The sequence below is a fragment of the Drosophila melanogaster genome, chromosome 3L, assembly GCF_000001215.4.
Source record: "Drosophila melanogaster chromosome 3L".
Classification (NCBI taxonomy): Eukaryota; Metazoa; Arthropoda; class Insecta; order Diptera; family Drosophilidae; genus Drosophila; species Drosophila melanogaster.
Window position 1 is genome coordinate 7,356,991 of NT_037436.4, and position 16,735 is coordinate 7,373,725.

The window sequence follows — 16,735 nt, forward strand, 5'->3', positions numbered from 1 at the left end:
AACTTGAGCTGCGTTAGCGGTTTTGACCCTTTGGTGGGAATAACGGATTCGGCAGCAGATGTTAATGGTTACATTAGGGCAGGCTGGATTTGTTATTGTCACCAGAATTGGGGTTGTTCTTATGGGATACTTGAATTTATGACTTATATTCTAAGGCATTCAATGATTTGGTGGTATGGCTGTTGCTATTATACCATAGTATAGATGACATCAGATTGTAAATTTAGGAATTACTCTTAAAGATTAAAAAAAATCCCCTTTACACAATGAATGATTCACATATTCTGTGTTCGAAAACCGGAAATCAGAACCATTCCGGTTCAAAATTCTCCTTTTATTACAATTATTTCAACAGGGTTAATAAAATCTTTATTTAAATGCTAAAACAATTTCATCTTTGTCAATTTGTGCTCATATTAAGTAAGTTATCCCATTGATTATTTGCGGAACTAGCTAACGTTTCTTTGTGGTTAAACAATTGGGCATCAATTATGACATGCTGATGGCCCTTGAATTCTAATGTTAAACGAACCATTTCGTTAAACACTTACAAGGGACAAACGCTGAAGTGGCCGATACATTTCGGACACTTCTGAAGGAGACCCGGGAACGCATTTGGATTCAGGGACATGAAGTACACCCTTACGGCTTCTACGATCTCACAAGTGTGATCCGCAATAACCGAAAGTTGCACGTCCTCGAAGTTCCGTAAAATGTACAACAAAATGCGGTAAAGAACGGATTCCGTTGATATAAAGAACTTTAGCACCGAGGTGAGGTCTTCCAGCATGGTGTCCATGAAGGCTCTGGTCAATAGCATTATATGGTCAAAGACTTTTGGATCAAGCTTATTGGCCATGATGTTGATTAGGCTCTCAAAACTTTCAGCATTGATCACGTGCTCAAATATGATTTTTCCGTATTTCTCCAGTACGAAAACAACACCGCCCACCAACACAGAGCTTAGCTCCAAGGCGAACACGCCGGCGGCATAGGTACTGGGTTCCTGTCGAGGATGGGATGTGGGCAGCGGTCCGATTAGACGGGAAACCTGATTAACGCCGCCCAGTTGAAGGCGACCAGAACCCGCATGGCTACCGGGAATGGGCTGACTAACTTTGCCTAGGACATTCCCTCCTTGGTTATGTTGTACACTAGCTCGCAATTCCGCACCCGTCGTCTGCACATCGCCATTTAGTAAAAATCCTTTGCCATCGGGTGCGAATGAGTATCGCACGCCCTCCTGATTCAAGTTTTTGTTGATCTTAAAAAGATCATTAAACTCTTGTGGCGAAATTTCGTTTACGTTGCGTATAATGTCCAGTTTGCCGCGAGTGTTGCCTTGCATCCGAACGGTCTCCTTGGCAGCCTTGTCAAAGGTTCGCCTGATGGTAAAAAAAATACAAGTAGAAACTCTTGTTTACGACAGAATGTATCTCATTGAACGTTTTTTACCGCTGCCTATTAGAAAGGTTTTTACGATAGTCGGCAATATTAGCATTGCTTGTCTCATTAATTATGGTCGAAGCCAATTTAAAGTTGTAGACGCTGTGCGTGAGCAGCACCAACGAAGCGGACAATTGCAAAACATCCATCGCAACTATTTCGTCACCGTCTTTTGCTTTCTGTGGAAGATCATAAATTTCATAAGTTTAATCTATCTAGCCTAATCTAATCACAGTCTAAGTTTCGAGACTTGCCAATATCAGATCCAGCACACCATTGGCAACTCCAGTGCCCGATACCACAATCGAGGATATGTTCATGCTATTCACAGTCAGTTGGGTGATCTATGTGAGTACATATTTAACATTTTTATTCCATTGTTGATTGCGTGGGGGGGGGGGTTTAAGGACTCACCGCTCCCACCTCGCGTCCAGCATTTGTGGCCGTTGTCAAGACTGTGGTGGCCCCAGCCGCTGCCAATCCCACAGTGCCACCAGCCACGCCCAACCAGTGACCACGCGCTTCGCGGTCCGTCACATTGATAGACTGCTCATGTTGGCTGCGATCGAATAGCTTGCTGCCAGACCGCGATGCGGCGTATCCAGCACTGGCCAAACCTACTACTCCCGCTGCGCCCATCAGCGGAGCGGATACGGGCAGCGTTAGCAGGGCAGCAATGGGCACACAGGCAGCAAAAAATCCTCCGACTGCCGACCCAGTATCCAGGTAGCCCAGCACCTTCCTGTTGGTCGTGCCCGCCGGCGTTGTGTACTTATCCAGACGTACTTGATCCCTGACCAAGCGGTAAATACCCTTCTCTGGGGCCACCATCACTCCGGCAGGCAACTCGTTGGTGGTCACATACATCTCCCAGTTTTGGTAGACCCGACCAAGCTCGTCGATAAACAGATTGCAGCAATTCGAGCTGACGCTGCTGGTGCCACTACTGCCAACTGAGTATTAAATGGATCCATTGATAGATAGATAGGAAATATATTGTAAATTGCATACGTATGCAAAGGATGACTCACCGACGCATCGACGGGCCCGAAAGACTGGGTGCACGCTGAAGACTCTGGCGTCCTCGGCGCGATTGACGTCCGTTTCGTCAGTTACCACCATTACGTAAATGATCGCCGTCAGCGATTGACGGTTGGTATACTTTCCTGGAAAACAATTGTACGCAGTTAAGGCAGCGAAAAAATGTACTATACTATATACAATCTGTAAGTCCAACTCACGTTGCTGCCAAACGGAATCGAAAATGATCTGACGGGCGCGCTCATTATCTGCGTTGACCTTCAGCCGGATTTTTCTGTCTTTTTCAGTTTCCGTTGCAGTTTTCGGTTCCGGAGAATCACGAATCAATTGACAGAGTTTGCCCCTTAGCACGTCATGTTGTTCATGGGACAACCTGTAAGGGGTTACGTCATTACCCCAAATACTTTGAATTCAAAATTCTAATGCGCAGTAGCAGTACTTACAGATCCCAGATTATCTCTTCCGCGTAGCCGAGCGACTCGGCAAAGTTTTGCTGCACTTCACGTGCGGTGCGGGTAACTTCATGGTTTCCTAATCTATTCGCCATCCCTAAGTTGTCACCTTTCCGTTGCCACAGTTGTGCTGCTAATGGAGTTGTGCCACGGAATCACCAGCTTTTAAGTTAAGGCGCACACTAATTGAACGATCGTACTCGAAATACCGAAAAGGCAAGACGGCAGAAAAGCTCTCTAGGGATCATACCTTTATATGAATACCCCGTATTCCACCGTCACCTTCTTTGGTGAGCAAAATTTAAAAAGCTGCTAGCGTGCTAAACCCAAAATGTAACGAGACGATGAGCTCATGCTAATCAGATATTTGCTTTGTATTTCTAGCGAGCACATATTATATTATAAAAAAAAAAAATATATATATATATATATATAGGCAAATCCATTTAAAAATATACATTTACATTGAAAACTTGCTGACAAAAGTTTTGCTTGCAAACATTTTTAGTACTTGGTGACCTAAAAAATCAGATTCTAAACTTAGTACTGCCAGCTTTGGCAACCCTAAACTATGAATGCTGCCTCCCGCCTATCGATAGCCGTGCAATCGAACCGGCTCCGCTCCAGCTACGCCTATCGGTTCCAGCACGAGCCAAACAACCCTACGTGTCAGTCTCATGCGTCGGTGTAAATACAGAGTTTTTTAAGTTCGCGGCGTGCCAATCTCGCGATATCTTGCAGCAGCAGCAGCAACAACACCAGCTCCTGCCCCATTCGAATCTCGCAGATCGCCGCGTGTCGATCGAGAATCCACGGGGCGCAGCGATTGTAGCGATAACTCCAACGCGACAGCAACATCAGCTGGATCTGCCGGAGGAAAAGTGCAGGGGAAAGCGGCGGCAGAGAAAGGAACGGAACGGAACGGAGCCAAAAGGCAGTGCCAGACAAAATACAAAATACATATAGTCGCTGTCGGAGATGGCGGGTCAAAAGTTTCAGTATGATGAGAGCGGCGGAACGTTCTACTACTTTGTGTTATCGTTCTTGGCGCTAATATTGATACCGACCACCATTTACTATTGGCCACGTAAAAAGAAACAAGGTAAGTGCCGCTTGCCAGCCGATTTAAATCGCACTCTCTCCGCTCTTGTTTTTTAATTTTCCACCTGCAGCTGTGCGCGTGTGTATGTGTGTAAGTGAGTGCCAGTAAGGCGAAGGCATAGACATACATGTGATTACCACGCTCTCCTGCTCTAACCCTCCCGCCGCCACCAACAAACTAAATGGACACGTTCCAATAAGTTATTCTAACAACGTCAGCTCATCGTCTTCGTATGGGTGAAAGCTGCGCTGCGATTACCGCAAGTCGAGCTCTCTTCGTTTTCCAATTGGGACAGCGCACTCAACGCTCCACAAGCGTCCATGCGTCGCTAATATCGTGATAACTTACCTATCATCGTGATCGGTGGAGGAGGAGTGATTATGAGCAAGTTACCTTTGACTTATCGCGATCATGCTGTGCTTGTGCACTTTGCACACACGCTCACTGACCAATCGGCTGCTCTCTCACGATTTTCCTCTCGCGAGATTTTCATTTCTGTAGCGCTGGCATTCCCGGTAAAAAAAAAAATGCAATATGCGTAGACAGACCTCAACTAATTTTAATCGTAATCAGGTTAGCAGGTACCTGTAAAGATCGTTTTTTTTTTAAATCATTTTATTAGCCATCTTAAGTGAAAATGATAAATTTCAAATATTTTAAAATAGCCTATATAATCCCCGTACTGACCCAATTTTCGTACACATACTTGCAGATAACAGCAAACTTAAAGAGGAATGTCAGTGCGCCGACTGCCAGAAAAAGAAGACCATCTTGGCCAATGCCGAGCCGTACAGAGCTCTCACGTCATGGACCATCAAGCTGACCATAGTGCTGGGGTGGGCCCTACTGCTCTTCCTCACGTACCGCGTCTCGCAGTTCGACTACGAGATGGCCAGCTTCGATCCCTTCGAGATCCTGAATGTGCCGCCGACGTCGTCGCAGGCCGAGATCAAGAAGGCCTACTACCGGCTGTCCAAGGTGCTCCATCCCGACAAGGAGACGGGTGACGAGAAGTCCTTCATGATGCTGAGCAAAGCGTACCAGGCGCTGACCGACGATGTGGCAAAGGAGAACTACGAGAAGTATGGTAATCCGGATGGACCGGGTGCCATGTCCTTTGGCATCGCCCTGCCCTCGTGGATTGTGGAGAAGGAGAATAGCGTTTGGGTTTTGGGTCTGTACGGCCTGGTCTTCATGGTGGCCATGCCCTCGGCAGTGGGTGTTTGGTGGTACCGCTCCATCCGCTTCAGTGGCGACAAAGTGCTGCTCGATACCACTCAGATGTACTTTTACTTCATCCACAAGACACCGCACATGCTGCTCAAGCGGGCACTTATGGTTCTGGCAGCCAGTTTGGAGTTTGACAAGCGACACAACTCGCAGGTCCAGGAGCGGCAGTCGGACAATGACGAGGTGCCGGCGGTGAGTGCATTTTATTGGAATTTCCATTCGTTGTTCGCTCACTAATAACACTTCCTTTTCGAATACAGCTGATTAGACAGCTGCCCAATCTGAATGAGAAGTGCAAGGAGCATCCGCTGTGCCGCATGTACTCCATCAAGGCTCGCGCCATCCTGCATGCCCATCTCAGTCGCATGCCCCTCAATCCGGAAACTCTGGAGCGCGATCGCCAGTTTGTGGTGAAGAAGTGCCCGTATTTGGTGCAAGAAATGGTCTCCTGCGTTCACCAGCTGGTCATGATGGCCTATGCCCGACGTGTGCCCCGCCTGCCCAGCATCGAAACGATTGAGAACTGCATGAAAATGTCGCCGATGATTATCCAAGGCCTGTGGGAGTTCAAATCGCCACTGCTGCAGCTGCCCCATCTCACCGAGGACCATCTGTACTTTATGAACAAGAAGAGGCACGTCAAGAACCTGCAGCAATTCGCCCAGCTCAAGCCGGAGGAGAGCCGTCAGCTTCTGAAGAACCTATCTGACTTTGAGTACGAGAACACGATGAAAGTGCTGGGCAAGATGCCGCTGATTGACTTCTCCATTCGCTGCGAGGTTATCGACGATGAGAACACCAATGTGGTGACCGCCGGGGCCATAGTTACGGTCACGGTTACGCTGGAGCGCAAGGACATGAAGACGCTATTCGGTGACACAAAGGCGCCTGAGAAGCAGGGCATCAAGGATGAGACCAATGAGGAGGCTGCCGGTGATGAGGATGAGGCTGCTGCCGCTGCGCCGGTCAAGAAGGCTTCTGCCTGGGCCAAGCCACGTAAGGGTGGCAAGGGAAAGGGTGGTAAGAAACCAGCCCAGAACCAAAAGAACCAGAAGAAGGTGCCGGCCAAGGCTGCGACAACAGCTACGATCACGGCATCCGAGGATCAAGCGGCGGCGGGTAACTCCGATGCCGAATCGGAGGCTGGAAATGCGGATGGCAGCGATGTGGAATCGGCTGCCGGCAGTGGCAGCGAGGATGAGGAGAAGGGCAAGAACAACTCCTCGCTGGACGACGACGATGACGAGGAGTGGGAGCGACTGCAAGCTAAGCTTAACAAGAGGGAGCGTCTCGAGGGCAAGTCTCGGCTGTCGCACACCGTCCACTGCCCCTACTTCCCCGAGGAGAAGCAGGAGTACTGGTGGACCTACATATGCGATCGCAAGTCGCGCACCCTGCTCACAGCGCCCTATCATGTGACCAATCTGGTCGAGAAGGAGGAGATCCAGCTGAAGTTTACCGCGCCGCGCTGGCCGGGCGTCTACACGTTCACCGTTTGCCTGAGATCGGGTGAGTTTCTAAAAGAGTTTGGATTGCATAGTACATTGGCATTCGAAGGGGGGATTCTCACACAATGTTTCCTCTGTTTCAGACTCGTATTTGGGTATGGATCAGCAGCAGGAGCTGAAGTTGGATGTACAGAAGGCTCCCGCACCACCGACGGATCATCCTCAGTGGGATCTGAGCGAATCGGAACCGGAGCACACCGATCAGCAGGAGAACCTGAGCGACTATACAACAGATACGTCCGATGAGGAGGACGGCGAATAAATCCACTGTCTACATGGACAGTGCGACGGACGGACGGACGGATGGATAGACGTCCTGAACCCCAATCAACCTCAACCTCCTCTCTAATTCACTGGGACGGAAGAGAAGCCTCTTTGTTTTCCTTTTAGTAAATGAGTTTCGCGTGGCGCGTGGCGGAGGCACACCAATGCGAACCCTTCCTTCGCATTTTTACTAGTTTTGTAATGGAAAAGACCCCGAACTAGTGCGTAAATAACTATAACTTCATTTTACCGTGTACTGTACTAAACATAATTATAATGTACTGTATATTTAATTATTTGGATACAAGAACTAAAAGTGAGACACGTAAATACAAAAGTCTATTGATATTACTACTCTTTTGTTGTGTTATAAACTGAGAAAGAAAAACCCACGGGCTTGTTGCTACTTTCGCTCACTTTAATGCTGAATTAACATAAATTTACTGCACAATTTGCTGAATTTCTAGATTAACATTTTATTCAATTAAATAAATAGCATCACAATTACTTTAATTTAAACCATTCAAGTTATTGACCACGCCTAAACCTTAGCAATTTTTAAGTTTTTTTTTTTATTACATTTTTGCTAAGCCTTTGGATAAACTAATTGCTTACAGCTTTTAGAATTTGAATATATTTTAGCGCAAAAGTAAATTAATTTTGTAATAAATAAAAAACGGTTGTATCATTGTTAGAGTATCGACACATAAAATAATAAATCAGCAAAAACAAGTGAGAATTGCAACAAGCCCGAATAGTTTGTGGAAATCATAAAAATAATTTAAATCAAAGTTGGCGCTGCCTCTGTCTGCGCTGACGTCGACGCCTACTGCGCAGCCGCTGCCCGCTCGCTGTCCAATAAGAGATCCGATTGGGAATCTGAAGTCTTCTTAGCTGATGCTGCTGTTGTTGTTGTGGTCGCTGGTAACTTCTTTCATTGTTGTTGTAGACAGCAGCGAGTTTTTTGTTGTTTGTTTTGGGAAAGGAGTAAAAATTGTAAATAAGTCACATAAAGGCCTAAACTAGGGTTCATTACCCGTCACCAGACTCGTTATTAGTGGGTTCTTGTTTCTATTTACAAAACATTTTTGGTATTATTTGGCTAAATGTGCGTTTTTTTATGTGCGTGTGTGTGTATGTGTGCGTTTTGTGCATTGGTGTTTGTGATGCGGATGTCAGTGCGTTTTTTGTTGTCGTTCAATCGATTTTCTTTTACTCTTCTTCGCTTTCTTCGGAAGAGGAATTCTCGCCATCCGGTTTGCTTTCTTCATTTTCGGGCGTGTCTTCTGTCTTCGTTTCTGCAGGTTTTTCCTCGTCGATTGGTTCTTCCTCTTTGGTTTCCTCTACAGATCTTTCGGCAGTCATAACTTCTTCGGGCTTTTCTTGAGCCTCATTTTCATTAGGATTTTCTTTAATATCTTCAAATTTTTCGTTTTCCGTACTTACAACCTCGGATATTTCAGTACTACCAACTTCCTCGACCTTTTTGTTGGTCTCATTTTCTTCGAATTCATCTTTCACATCCTCCGATTCTACAACCTCATCATCTTCGGTACTTTTAACCTCTGATTTGGTAGCACTATCCGAGTCCGCGGACTCTTCTGTTGCATTTTCCTCGGTCTTTTCTTCAACATCCTCGTCTTTATCATTCTCATTGACTTTGGTGCCTTTGGTGTCATTTTCCTCCGTTTTTTCCTTGGAGCTTTCGGCCTCTGATTCTTCAACGGCATCAACTTCCTCGGACTTTTCTTGCGTCTCGTTTTTCTCCGATTTTGTATCCCCATCATCATTGGTGGCCTCAACATCTGGTTTCTCAGTAGTGTCAGCATCCTCCGATGTTTCTGCGGTCTCCTCACTTCCCTCTAATTTATCTTTAACATCCTCGGATTTTTCAGTTTTATCATCCTTAACATCCTGGGAGTTTTCCTTATCATCTTTTACAATCTCGGATTTTTCATCCTCATCATCTTTAACATCCTCGGATTTTCCAACCTCATCATCTTTGGTACTCTCAACCTCTGATTTTTCCTTGGTATCCACTTCCTCAGACTTTTCTTGGGTCTCACCTTCAGCGTCTTTACGGGGTAGAAATTTTGATTAGAGTCTAGGGACGATCTTCCTACTTTACCTGTAGTTTTCTCCTCCGTTTTCTTGTCCCCAGATTCTTCGGTTTCAGTCTTTTTGTGGGTGGTGGGATTAGGGGTGCGAATGTTTTGTGGGTTGTTGATTGGTGGTTTTTCGTTTTTTTTTTTTTTTTGGGGGGGGGGGGGGTAAAGTGGAAGTTGTATTTACAAGATCAGACAATCGCTAGGCTACTACAGTGCAAGAGATCATGCCTTTGTTAGCTCCTATAAGCTCTAAAAGCCTAGAGTTATGGTTCGGTCATGCAGGATCTATCGATCTATTACCTTTTGCTCGGCATTCTCTTCATCTGCGTCTTCATCCTCGCCCTTTGAATTCTCCTTGTCCTTGCCGTCTTCGTTCTTTAGAGAATCACTCAATTGTTAGTAATGTTTTTACATTACGAAACTGTTTCGAAAAAGTCGGTCTTTAAGGCAACAAAATTGCTCAAGAATATTGAAATTCACCATATTCCTGTACTTTTCGTGAAAAGTTTTTTTCGTCAAACCTAAAGACCAACTTTGGAAAATCTCTCTATAGATATTTGGTATTAAAAAAGCCTTTTTGTAAATTAAGTTGTCACATTCTCATTGTTAAACTAGCCGTTGATAAGTTGGTGTTAGAGTTTGAGTGTGTTGCATAGTGTTAGAAAAACAAGCTTGCGATTGGTTATAGTTTTTTTTTTTAGTTAATACAAATATATTTCCTTTTATTACAGGGGCAGCGCTTTTTTATGTTTTAGCATTAACATAACGGCTGCACAATAAATTTCAGCTCTCTACACTACTCCAACTTAGGCTTAAGTGCTCCGAGTAAGTATTCCGAGTCCTTATTACAGGTGTGTATAAATGGTACATACAAGTTGTTTGGATGTCAGTTAATGAATATAAATATTTTGATTAAAATTGTCTTTTCACCGGGGGCCAACACAATCGAATGCCCTCGTTTAAATACGCTCATGAACTTAGCTTAAGAACCGCAGTAGTCATAATGAATTCGTTAAAAATTGAAAGATCTTCGATTTCATGCTCTACCGATGAAGGTCTAAAAAGTCTCTAAATAAATCTCGTAGTTTTAAAAGTTAGTTTTGTAAATTTTGTATAATTTAAAAGGAAGATTGCACTTCATATTCTGCAATTATCTATACAACTCCCCCAAATCCCTATGGGCATAGAAATCGAAGACGGGCTCCATAAAATATTGATATATGTATGTAGAAAGTTGGTAGTATCTGTGCTGTTAGGTAAACATTGGGTGTTATTTCTGCTGTTAAGTGTAAGGGCTTTAGTTTCAAGACATTGCTGTTGTTGTTAATTCTATTGCTCTGCTGCAGATGATTGCTGGCTGCGTTTGTTGCGTCGTAACAGTTAACGGAAAATACGTGAAAATAGCTCAAGTTCAAACCTCGGCCTTCTCAGCAGCCTCCTCCTTGACATCCACATCGCCATCGCCGGCCTCCGTTTTCTTATCCTCCGCCTCCGTTTCCGCCTCCTCCTTCTTGGCATCGCCGTTCTCCTGCTTCAGTTCGATTTGGGCGGTACTAACTGCCGTGGTGTCGGCTGGAGCCAGCTTGAGGAACACCTCCAGGGTATCGATCTCGTTGGCCATGTCAAAGGCGTCGTAATCACCGCAGTACTCGTCGTCGTTGAACAGCTGCGGAGGAAGCGGATGACGGGGCTCTGGATCGCTGACCGTTCCACCGTTGCTTGTCGATTTGTTTTGCATCAGCTCCTTCTCGGATTCCTTGCCGGGCTCCGTGATGTCCACCGTGTCGTACTTGATGTTCTTGCTGTCCAGGATCATCAGAACGCGCTGCTGGCGCTTCTTCACCTGTAAAATTGGATTTCGACGGTCAGTGAAAGCATTTAAATTTGAAAAGAAAGTTAAAAATTAAAGTATATAAAATACCTTTAACATGTATCGTTTTGTTCAGTGTAGCTACCTTTGACAACGCTGTTAATTACAGCGATGACAAATCGCTAATGAAGTGTTACCGGCAAGCCCAAACGCACACAAGCGCACACAAAGCCAACTCCCCGCCGATATAAACATATGTACGTAAAAAGAACGCCAGAACCACGCGATATGATAAGGCTAATTAAAATGGTTTGTTGCACCCCAGCATTTATCTTACGATAAGAATATGTGTTTCCCAACGCTTTTTTAAAGTGTACAAAGACAGGACAAAAACAAATAATTGTGAACCGTACAATGACCGTTATGTTTTTGTTCTTATTGGAAGAGGAAGATTGCCAATTGAACAAAGGCACCGAAAGAGTGAGAGGGGGAAGTGAATCACCCCTCACGCATGTACACACACACACACATGCACACGCACCCACGCAACTGCGATCAATGGAAATCCCTCTCTTCCATGAACAATTTACAGTTCACAGTGGAATGAGCTTATATGGGCAATGAAATGTATGTTTGTTCTGCTTCTTGCCACCACTAACACTCGCACACAAGGGCACTCACGAAAATACCCACTTGTTTTTCTTTGACTGTACAGACATACAGACTTACATACCACACACTACATCATCATCATTGTCCAACTCACGTACATACACACAAAGACGAAACGCAGCAGAAGAAATAGAATTTGCAATGCGTTCGTCACCACTTTAGTTTGCTTCTTTTCCTTTTTATCTGTTTGTCGCTAATACCAGGGCCAAACATTCCAATAACATGACACTATTTCGGTTTTAAGCCCGCCACGCCCACAAACTCACCTCCTTATTGCCGGACATGCCGCTGACGTAGACTTTCAAGACCATTTTCGCAGATTACTGTGTCCTCGCACCGCAAATGAAATAATATTTTGCAACTAAAATCTGCTGGCTACTTTCACGGCGATTAAAAATATTTATAGATCTTTTCTTTTCCTGCTTTCTTCCGTCCTGCGCCCCTACGTAATGTTTTTCCACTGGTGACGAAGGCACACGCACTGGGCAAGGTCGTTGGTTTTATTGGCTGTAAAAACGGCAAAGACGCGGATAAAAAAATTGCCTGGCGACGCTTATAAAAGTGCAAAAATATTTGATATCAGGAGTGGAAAATATTTCCTACTTTGTCGTTGAATTGAATGGTGGGACCGCGCATTGACGGCTATAGAAAACCTTCCGGCTTATCAAATATACTAAATATGATGCTTGATTAAAATACTAAAAACTTTGAACTTAAGTGATATTTCAAAATTAAATATTTTTAAGACAACTTAAATTTTATTATGCTCCCATGTAAGGTTTTCATTTTTTAAACGTTCTTCGATTAATAATCGTAATAATAAAATAATAATTTATAAAAAGCATAAGATAGGCTTTTTAAGGTTTTTTAAAAGATAGAAGAAAAGGATTCTTATTATAGAACAAATTATTTTTAATTTGGCGTCGATGAGTTAGCGGCTTCAAGGAACGGTGGAATTTAGAACATGAGGGTGTTTTTTATTTATTAATTTTTTGTTACTTGGAGTTGAATTCCATAAAAATAAAAATGCAATAATGCTAACTTTCTACAAACGACTTAAGGTTATAGGACTCAAGAAAGTACATAGAATATGCAATTGAAAAATGTTCTCCCCAGACTTTTCGGTTATTTGAAGTTTTTGCTATATTTGGTAGAACCATAAAGTATTTTTTGGTATAGATCCGTTAGCAGGGCAACCAATATTAGCGGTCGCCATGCGGTCACTCTGTTCACGTCCCGTCACGCAAGCATCGTCGTCCATTTTTGCTAAGAAGCGAGACGAAAATTTGTAAATTATATCTAGCGAGTCGCCGAGGACGAACAACTATTGACAGTGCATTTCAGTGGCCTTTGGAATACTGCTCAAACAACCAGCAAGCAATAACATTACTTATATCTAACCGAAAACCTAAATTAATCACCCAAACTGAAGTACGGACGTGAATGTAAGTGGGTATGTGCCAGCGGACTAGTGGCACAATAAAAAAGTAAATAAAGCGCGTGTGAAGTGGTGCAGAAAGCAAAAAAGCAGTCGGAAGGAAAAATCAAAATACGCATTAATGTAAGTGCGATTGTTGGAAAAGCTGTTTAACTTTTTGTTCCTCTGAAAAGCTGATAATGATATGCGATGCGACCATTTTTAAAATTTCATGAAATCAACATTCCAACTCACAACGGTGTGCGTGTGCGTTTCTTTGTGTGCGTGCGTGTGCAGGCTAGAGTGGGACAACCAGTGTGATCGCTTTGGCTGCTGCCATTTCGTTTGCTTTTTTTTAAACTAATCTCTGGCATTTGTCACGTAAAAGAGTATAACGTTAAACCCAAAAACGTTTTGTATATGGCTTTAAATATTTAATAATTGTGGGCAGAGACAGCAACACCAGCAGCAGACGCATACACACGTGTTGCGGTTTATCGAGAGGGCAGTGTGCGTGTGTTAGTGCGGAAAACAGCTGGTACAGCTGCCGCTGCAGCGACGAAGAAGAAGAAAAGAAAGAAAGGGGAAGAGTGAGAAGAACACGCATTATTATCCTGCGTAGTTTTCTTTTATCGGTGGTTGTTCTGCTATTGGGTTACAGTTTACACTTTTCTCTGTTTTCTTTATTTTCCCTCTGCATTGCTATGCATTTTGCCTTTGCGTGGTGGTTTTTTTTATTTTCATTGTCGGTCGTCCTTTAATTGCGCTGCGCCACTTCGTTTCGTCGCTTTCTTTGGCTGGTTTCTCCTTCTCTTCGGAGTTTCTGGATTCGTATTCCGATTCGGTATCGCCCTTTTCCTGCGACAACAGCAGCTGGGTGCACGGTATCGGAGCTGTCGGCGATAGCCGAAAGAAGCTAGAAACCCCAAGGAAGCCAACATCCTTTTAATTGTCGTGGAAACTATAATAGTCTCATAAAAATTAGGTTTTTAAAATGGTTTTGTCATTCTATTCTAGAAAAAGCTATGAATATAAGAATATAACAATATGTTTAATTGCTTACTAATTTTATTGAACAATATAATTTAATCGTGACGAAATGGGGGAAAAAAAACATTTTTTTGTTGTCTTGAATTTTTTTTCCTCTCTTGTCATGATTATTTAGGTAAAACGGACGTCATCAAAGTCATTAAACTTACGCGAACTTCGCATTTAAAAGTTTTTTACTGGCATTTCTATTTTTAATAGCTTTCTGGGGAAAATATCGGATAATAGCTTTTCAAATTATGCATTGCTAGCAACTTTGACTAGCGAAAAGTATTTACTAAAAATTTTTGTACCTTCCTATTTTCGGCGCTCTTTTTAAGCAAAGGCCCTTGTTTTGTAGCGTTGAAGCCTCAAATTATTTCCAAAATCACGCCCCATAAGCGATAAGATAAGAGAGCGTACAATTGTTGCCCACGATACATACAAGGCGAGAAAAAGTCCAAATTGCCAGCATTGGCGGCCATAAATCGCTGCACCATTTTCTTTTATCGGCTGCGTGTGCGTGAGTGCACGCCTGTGAATCCTGTTTTTTCCTTGAAACCAGTTTGCGTCCGTCTTTTCTTTGCCAGCAAGGTGTTCACTTCACCTTACTCATTCATTGTTTGTTTGCCCATTGCAGCCGACGCTTGATCTTCCATCTGCAGCATCCATCATTTGGAATCGAGGCAATAATCAGCATCTACCGACAATCAAGCAAGCCATCTATCTATCAGAAGACCACCGGGTAGTAGAACCTCAATCATAGCGATGGCCTGTGCAACCCTGAAACGAGCCCTAGACTGGGAGTCGATGAACCAGCGGCCTCCGAAGCGCCGGCGTTGCAATCCCTTTGGCCAGGCTGGGAGCAATGCAGGTCCAGCGTCGCCATCCCGCGACGGTCCCAGCACCTCGGCTGGTCTGCCCCACACGCCCAGCAACCGATTCGCCAAGGATAGCACCGAACCTAGTCCGTTCAGTGAGTCGTCGCTGGCCAAAATGTCACCAGGTTAGTAAATCAGGTCGATGCTGGAAAAGGGACGTCGGATTCCTTTTATGCATATTACCTTAATACACCTTTCTTCTTTTCGAAACACAGACAAAATGGCCGAGAGCTTGTGCAATGAGATCAAGAGACTGCACAAGCGCAAACAGCTGCCGATCACTTCGTCGGCCTTGGAACGCATGCAGGATTCGGAGTCCAGCGGATCGGAGATGGGTCCAGAGAGTCCGCGCCGCCCGGACAGTCCACAGAACCTGATGCGCCACGGCGAAAAGGCCCTGTTCACGTTCAAGCAGGTGCAGCTCATTTGCGAGAGCATGATCAAGGAGCGCGAGAATCAGCTAAGGGAGCGCTACGAGTCCGTGCTGACCACCAAGCTGGCCGAGCAGTACGATGCCTTTGTCAAGTTCACATATGATCAGATACAGCGTCGCTACGAGGCAGCGCCTAGCTGTGAGTTCAAGTTACCATCGGTCATGGTTATAGTGCTAATTACATTATATTTTTATTTCAGACCTGTCGTAAAGCTGTGTACACAGCTGTAGCCTCAGAAAGAAGAAATTAATAATTGCACTACGATCTTATGTGACGGTAGATCTACCGCGACAACAACAGCCCTCATAAACTATAACAAACAACAAATAAGGAAACTAAAGCAAACGCAAAACAAACCAACAAAAAAAAAAAACCTAAAAAGCAAAAAACCTAAAAACAAACAAAAAAAAAAAAACAAACTACAACATACATCGTGTTTAATATATTTTGAAATACACGCGAAGAAAACGGTTATAGTTTATGCCTAGATTTACATATATATATTGTATCGGTTAGCAGCAAAGGGATGAATTATTTAAAAGCAAGCAAAAACCACAAAAGAGAGAAACCAACAAACCAACTTGTTAAATTTATGTTTTTCACATAACGCAAATTCTAAATAAAATGACAAATATCAAATTATGAACTATATGAACTATAAGCACACCGCCACTGCAGACATATACATATGGGTGCATCCGTAGAGAGAACGATTCAATGAAACCTCAAACGTAGCTTCGTACATAACAGACCGACAGAATTGGCAAATATATAATGTTAGGCACATGATGTAGCATATAAGGTATGATGTAAAACCTATCAAACTACATATATTGTTTTTTTGGAAATTGTAATTTATGAAGCGAAGCAACAAAGATAACTCACAACTCATGAAGAACACTTTTCATAGTTTATTTTTGCATATTAGTTGTAACACTAAGGCGAGAAACGAACGCTTGAATTTGCCTATTTTCTCGAGTATCGTTTGTTAATTGTTTCTTCCTTTGATGCGAATTATTGCAAAGTAATGTAAACACACAAAACAATTGAAATGTTTCGATTTGCTTTACACCATACAAAAATGAATAACGAAAAGAAAAGGCAAACAACAAAAAAGGTATAAAAGTTATTCATTAAGTTAAATTGAACGCTTTCTTATAAAATACGCTTGACAGAAGATGTTTCATGTTCATTGCAATTATTTTTTCACACCTTGAAGAATATATACGAGAATATATGATATATATATATATATATATTTTTCAATTACCGCAATCATACATACTACTTTATATTAGTAATTTAAACTTAAAATTAGTAAAGAAATGCCATTTTTATATTAAA

The 16,735-nt window shown here is 43.3% G+C and overlaps 4 protein-coding genes and 1 non-coding gene across 16 annotated transcripts, besides 1 other annotated feature; 2 read left to right on the forward strand and 3 right to left on the reverse strand.

Annotated features, from left to right (window-relative positions):
* Positions 1-189: part of a mobile genetic element that runs on past the window's edge.
* Positions 190-284: 95 nt separating this feature from the next.
* On the reverse strand, positions 285-3,273 carry pst (pastrel). Of its 3 annotated transcripts, none has more exons than NM_168207.3 (7): positions 2,931-3,273; positions 2,688-2,860; positions 2,478-2,612; positions 1,861-2,399; positions 1,701-1,790; positions 1,456-1,625; positions 285-1,385 (listed from the first exon to the last, which is right to left on the reverse strand). In NM_168207.3, the coding sequence occupies exons 1-7, from the start codon at positions 3,032-3,034 to the stop codon at positions 548-550; spliced, it is 2,049 nt and encodes a 682-aa protein (NP_729244.2). In that variant the 5' UTR covers positions 3,035-3,273; the 3' UTR covers positions 285-547. The 3 variants fall into 3 exon arrangements, with proteins under 3 accessions (NP_729244.2, NP_648110.2, NP_729246.2); NM_139853.2 differs by having other exon boundaries at positions 2,931-3,126; NM_168209.4 differs by having other exon boundaries at positions 2,478-2,860; positions 2,931-3,126.
* A 297-nt stretch (positions 3,274-3,570) lies between these two features.
* Positions 3,571-7,376, forward strand: Sec63 (Secretory 63). The gene is made up of 4 exons (NM_139854.2): positions 3,571-4,041; positions 4,754-5,463; positions 5,532-6,780; positions 6,863-7,376. The coding sequence occupies exons 1-4, from the start codon at positions 3,918-3,920 to the stop codon at positions 7,039-7,041; spliced, it is 2,262 nt and encodes a 753-aa protein (NP_648111.1). The 5' UTR covers positions 3,571-3,917; the 3' UTR covers positions 7,042-7,376.
* Positions 4,649-6,608, reverse strand: asRNA:CR45835 (antisense RNA:CR45835). Its single transcript, NR_133185.1, has one exon.
* A 217-nt stretch (positions 7,377-7,593) lies between the features above and the next one.
* Positions 7,594-12,270, reverse strand: Sh3beta. 5 transcript variants are annotated; one of them, NM_001202128.2, is made up of 6 exons: positions 11,900-12,270; positions 10,569-10,994; positions 9,452-9,526; positions 9,172-9,220; positions 8,080-9,118; positions 7,594-7,971 (listed from the first exon to the last, which is right to left on the reverse strand). In NM_001202128.2, the coding sequence occupies exons 1-5, from the start codon at positions 11,942-11,944 to the stop codon at positions 8,256-8,258; spliced, it is 1,458 nt and encodes a 485-aa protein (NP_001189057.1). In that variant the 5' UTR covers positions 11,945-12,270; the 3' UTR covers positions 7,594-7,971; positions 8,080-8,255. The 5 variants fall into 5 exon arrangements, with proteins under 5 accessions (NP_001189057.1, NP_001189056.1, NP_729248.1 ...); NM_001202127.2 differs by lacking the exons at positions 8,080-9,118; positions 9,172-9,220 and having other exon boundaries at positions 7,594-7,974; NM_168210.3 differs by lacking the exons at positions 7,594-7,971; positions 8,080-9,118; positions 9,172-9,220; positions 9,452-9,526 and having other exon boundaries at positions 9,851-10,994; positions 11,900-12,140; positions 12,237-12,270.
* A 582-nt stretch (positions 12,271-12,852) lies between these two features.
* akirin lies at positions 12,853-16,721 on the forward strand. 6 transcript variants are annotated; one of them, NM_001202130.2, is made up of 4 exons: positions 12,853-13,194; positions 14,717-15,082; positions 15,173-15,529; positions 15,591-16,721. In NM_001202130.2, the coding sequence occupies exons 2-4, from the start codon at positions 14,845-14,847 to the stop codon at positions 15,599-15,601; spliced, it is 606 nt and encodes a 201-aa protein (NP_001189059.1). In that variant the 5' UTR covers positions 12,853-13,194; positions 14,717-14,844; the 3' UTR covers positions 15,602-16,721. The 6 variants fall into 6 exon arrangements, with proteins under 6 accessions (NP_001189059.1, NP_729249.1, NP_648113.1 ...); NM_168211.3 differs by having other exon boundaries at positions 12,853-13,078; NM_139856.4 differs by having other exon boundaries at positions 15,591-15,793.
* Positions 16,722-16,735: the final 14 nt, after the last annotated feature.